The sequence below is a fragment of the Mus caroli genome, chromosome 3 (assembly GCF_900094665.2).
Source record: "Mus caroli chromosome 3, CAROLI_EIJ_v1.1, whole genome shotgun sequence".
NCBI lineage: Eukaryota > Metazoa > Chordata > Mammalia > Rodentia > Muridae > Mus > Mus caroli.
The window spans coordinates 81,075,274-81,080,554 of NC_034572.1; the positions used below are offsets into that span (position 1 = coordinate 81,075,274).

General features: G+C 42.9%; 1 protein-coding gene across 1 annotated transcript in view; it reads left to right on the forward strand.

Moving 5' to 3' along the window:
* Positions 1–5,281, forward strand: part of Cct3 (chaperonin containing TCP1 subunit 3) — a 23,747-nt gene that overhangs the window by 3,306 nt on the left and 15,160 nt on the right. The window contains exons 3-6 of the mRNA XM_021157991.2: positions 533–583; positions 663–725; positions 2,444–2,540; positions 4,774–4,891. Coding sequence (XP_021013650.1) covers positions 533–583; positions 663–725; positions 2,444–2,540; positions 4,774–4,891 — 329 coding nt within the window. The remainder of the gene's footprint in view (positions 1–532; positions 584–662; positions 726–2,443; positions 2,541–4,773; positions 4,892–5,281) is intronic.

The following is a 5,281-nucleotide window of genomic DNA, read 5'->3' on the forward strand; positions in this document are numbered from 1 at the left end:
CTTTTTTTTTTTTTTTTAAATGTGAGTATACTGTCACTATCAGACATACTGGAAGAGGGCATCAGATCCCATAACAGATGGTTGTGAGCCACCATGTGGTTGATGGGAATTGAACTCAGGACCTCTGGAAGAGCAGACAGTGCTTTTAACCACTGAGCCATCTCTCCAGCCCCAAGTACTTGCTACTCTTGCAGAAGACATAGATTTGATTCCGTGAACCCAGGTGGTAACTCACAACCTCCTGAAACTCCAGTTATAGGGTATCCAACATGCTCTTCAGGCCTCTTTGGTCACCGGGCATGTATTTGGAGCACAAACATGTATTTAGGCAAAACACTCATACCCATAAAAATAAGTCTTTAAAATACTGGCTATGCACCGGGCATGGTAGAGTATGCCTTTAATCCTTTCATCGAGAATCAGAAGCAGGACCAGTCAGAACTACCTAGGTAAACCCTGTTTAAAACAAAACAGTGGTTATTCGAAACACATTATTCTCTGACTTTCTTGTTTTGTGTTTCCTTACCAACAGACGATTGCAGACATCATCCGGACCTGCTTGGGACCTAAATCTATGATGAAGGTTGGACTACCTTTTATTGGAACTCAAACCCCATGTCCTCCTTTTTTTTGTTATCTGTAACACTTTTGCTTTTTCTTAGATGCTTTTGGATCCAATGGGAGGCATCGTGATGACCAATGATGGCAATGCCATTCTTCGAGAGGTGTGTTTGGTTTTGTTTTCTCACCTCCTTTCTAACAATTTTACAAATACCAAGAACCTATTTGGGTACATATAGATACCTTAGCATAGTGTTGTATGCCTCTAATCCCAGCACTTTGGGACCAGAGGCAGAAGTAGGATCATGAGTTCAAGATCATCCTTGGGCTAAAATAACCCTGTCTGAAATCCAAGGGTTATCAAGCCATGATGGCAGTGTGCCTCTAATCTCAGTATTTAGGGGGTAAAGGTAGGAGGATTAGGGATTTGAGATTAATTTTGCCGGTTCAAAGCCTCTGAGTATTGGGACTATAGGTTCAGAACATTATGCCTGGCTAGTCTGCTATGGTTGTCTTAAAAAACAAACTCCAGATGTGGTATATGCCTGTCTTCTCAGCATGAAGGCAGAAGAGTTGAGGTTGGAGGACAGTCTGAGCTATGTATCAATAATTTGTCTCACAAAGGGAGGCCAGAAGATATACCTCTGTGTTACAGTGCATCTTTCTCATTCAGAAGGACTTAGATTCAATTCCCAGCACCACAAAATAAGGGGATGCACTAGAAACTTAATCTTCCCATGAACTGAAGCTGTAGGTCTGATATCAAGGTTTCAGTGGGGCCTAGTTCTGAAGACTAAGCTAGAACCTCCTGTTTCTTATCCCAGTTAGCAGTGTTTCTCCGTCCTTTCCCTTGCAAGTGCAGGGTAAAGGTAAAATTCTTGTGTGTCCTTTATTTGTAAAAGAATGATGGGACTCACGTTAAACCTGTATGACCTTGTTTTAACTTGAATACATCTACAAAGACCACCTTCCAAGTGAAGAAGAGTTCATGGGTCAGAAAGTTTAGGCTTTAGAATCTATCTTCAGAGGACATGATTCAGTCACTATGGTGTTTGTAGTACTAAACTGAAAAAGCTTTAAAGGTTGTATTCTCAAGGTTGTATTTAAGGCATGGTGGCGCACACCTTTAATCCCAGCACTCGGGAGGCAGAGGCAGGTTGATTTCTGAGTTCAAGGACAGCCTGGTCTACAAAGTGAGTTCCAGGACAGCCAGGGCTACACAGAGAAACCCTGTCTCAAAAAAAAAGAAAGAAAGAAAGAAAGAAAAAAGTTGTATTCTCATTGACACATTTCCCCACAAAAGTGATCTGCTTAAGATACTGGAGGGGGAGGGGGTACTATGAGCCAGGATGTACCTTCTAAAGGTACATTTTCTGGTGGTTGTGAGCCCTCCAATAAATAGGGCTAGGAACTGAACTTGAGTGGATCCTCTGAAAGAGCAACAAGCATTTACAACCACTGAGACGACTCTGTAGCCCTTAGTTTTTTGTTTCCTGTGTGTTTTTTTGAGCAGGGCTTGGAACTAGAATGTACAGAGATCCACCAGCATCTGCCTGACTCTTCCAGGATTAAAAGCATGAACTACCATACCTGAGAGATACAGTAAAACACAGGGGGTTAAGGGAGTATGAGGCATTCAAGAGTTGTGGCCAAGCTAAGGGAGCTGGCAAGGTGGCTCAATTTGCTGCCAAGCCTGACAGCCTGAATCCAGTCCCCAGCACTCACATGGTAGACAGAGACAGTAACCACAATTTGTCCTCTGTCCTTAAGGGGCATGTGACATGTATGCGATCACATACAAACAAAACATACACAAAAAAAAGTTTGGGGAGTTTTTGTTTTTTAAAGTCTTTTGAGTAGTCTTGGTTTATATTTCTTTCAGATTCAAGTCCAACATCCCGCAGCGAAGTCCATGATTGAAATTAGCAGGACCCAGGATGAAGAGGTTGGAGATGGGACCACATCAGTAATTATTCTTGGTAAGAGGAAAGTGGAAGATTGAAAAAAATAAAGATAAGATGTGATAGTCTGGCATGGTGGCACACACCTTTATTCTTAGCAGTAGGGAGGCCAAGGCAGGTGGGACCCTGAGTTCAAGACCAGCCTGGACTGTAGTGTGACTTCCAGGACAGCCGGGGGTACACAAGAGAAACCCTGTCTCAAAAACAAAAACACAAGATGTGTTGTGGAAATCACTGCTAATTTTTTTGTTTTGTTTTGTTTTTTTGAGACAGGGTTTCTCTGTGTAGCTCTGGCTGTCCTGGAACTCACTTTGTAGACCAGGCTGGCCTCAAACTCAGAAATCCGCCTGCCTCTGCCTCCCGAGTGCTGGGATTAAAGGCGTGAGCCACCACGCCCGGCTGGAGTATTTTGTTTTTAAGCAAGGCTCTTTATATAGAACCCTATAACAGATAAGTTTACATGACTTGTTTTTTTTTTTTTTTAAGATTTATTTATTTATTATATGTAAGTACACTGTAGCTGTCTTCAGACACACCAGAAGAGGGAGTCAGATCTCATTACAGATGGTTGTGAGCCACCATGTGGTTGCTGGGATTTGAACTCAGGACCTTTGGAAGAGCAGTCGGGTGCTCTTACCTGCTAAGCCATCTCACAAGCCCATGACTTGTTTTTATATGCATATGAGGAGTTGTTTATCTTTGGGGAATTTAGGTTTTCTAAATTGTGTGTGTGTGTGTGTCTATCTATAACAGTTTGTTCTCAGTACAAATGCCCACAGAAGTCAGAAGAAGGTATTGTGTATCTTGAAACTGGAATTACACATGATTTCAAGTCACCTAACTTGGTTGCTGAGAATGAGTTCAGACACTTAAGTGCTCTTAGCCTCTGAGCTGTCTCCAGCCCCACTTGTTTTTGCAGAGAACCTGGATTTGGTTTCCCAGCACCCACTATTCACTCACAATCTGTAGTGGTGAGTTTTGGCTACACTGCTTTGTGCTCCAGCCACCCACCCAGGAACTCTTTGGATTGGCAAATGAAAGGCACACACATTAGCTTATTTTTGAAATGCCTTGGCTAACTCAATGAGTAGGCACTCCTAAACCTTCTCCTGCTACCCCAGGCCCAATCAGGGAAGTGGCCAGTGACCACTCAGCAAATACTCACATGGCTGGTTGGCTTTCTCCTGCAGCTCCCTTGTCCCATCCTTCTCCGACTCATGGATCTCTCTTTCTCTCCCCTTCTCTCCCCTACCCTATGCAACTCTTAAGGTTCTGCCCCACCCTGTCTCCCTTTGCCCAGCCGTTGGCTGCTGGCATCTTTATTGATCTATCAAAAGCTAATTGGGGACAAGGACCTTTAGCATGTGAATACGCAGATTCCTGATTGAATCAAAGCATTAGAACCAATCTCCCAACAACAATCATCTGTAACTTGTTCCAGGGGTTCCCACGTCATCTTCTCACCTCCCACAGACATCAGGCAGGCACGTGGTACACATACACACATGCAGACCAGACACATACATAAATCTAAAAAAGATTAATATAGATAAGAGACCTGAGTATGATAATTTGAAATAAGTTACTGTCTGTTGAGAACAGCAGCCAAACAGTATCTCAAGGCCGGCCTTGAGTTCCTGTTCCTCCTGCCTCTGCCTCCGCCTCCCAGAGCTAGGGTTATAGTTAGCACTTTTTTATGAGTACACTGTAGCTGTCTTCAGAGACACCAGATGAGGGCACCAGATCCCATTACAGATGGTTGTGAGCCACCATGTGGTTGTTGGGAATTGAACTCAGGACCTCTGGAAGAGCAGTCGGTGCTCTTAACCAATCACTGAGCCATCTCTCCAGTCCTATAGTTAGCCCTTTTTCTCTGTTTTGATTTTAGTGACAGCAGTTTGACTGTATCCTAAGGTATTGTTAATAAATCTGTTTCCCCTTTTTTTCTTCTTTGAAATTATTTTCATTTTTCTTGGGAAATTGAAATACATACTTAGTTACAAAGTTAAAAAGAAAAGGGTAAGCCCATGAGGTCAGTCTTAGATAAATTCAAATGTATCTAGTAAAGATGTTTTCTTTATAAATTGTTTATAGAAGTTGTAAAATGTGGAACAATATTTACAGCCAAATACATATCTTTAATGAAATCTGTTTTAGGAAAAATGTTTTTTAGAAGCACAAGGAAATAACATTGCCTTCATATTCTGGTACTTTGAAATGCATTGCTACAGTGCCTGTATCCTTTTTGCAGCGGGAGAAATGCTCTCTGTGGCTGAACACTTCCTAGAGCAGCAGATGCACCCAACAGTGGTGATCAGTGCTTACCGCATGGCACTGGATGATATGATCAGCACTCTGAAGAAAATCAGGTATGGAGGAGGGACTGGAAATGGATAGTGTGGGAGTCTTGGATTGACTGATCTGTTCTTAACACAAGAAAGGCATACACAGGGGGTGAGAGCCATTAGAGGAAGATTCCCAGCATTAACCTCTGGCATCCATCACACGCCTACGCATGCACAAGGTGCTTTTCATTCTGGCTTAATTTAGTAAGGAGAAAAGAGGGCAAAGTAGAGGAGAGAATCGAGAAAATTCTCATTTTAAAAAATAGTTCGATGTATATAATATATCTTGCCGGGCGTGGTGGCGCACGCCTTTAATCCTAGCACTTGGGAGGCAGAGGCAGGCGGATTTCTGAGTTCAAGGCCAGCCTGGTCTACAGAGTGAGTTCCAGGACAGCCAGGACTACACAGAGAAAC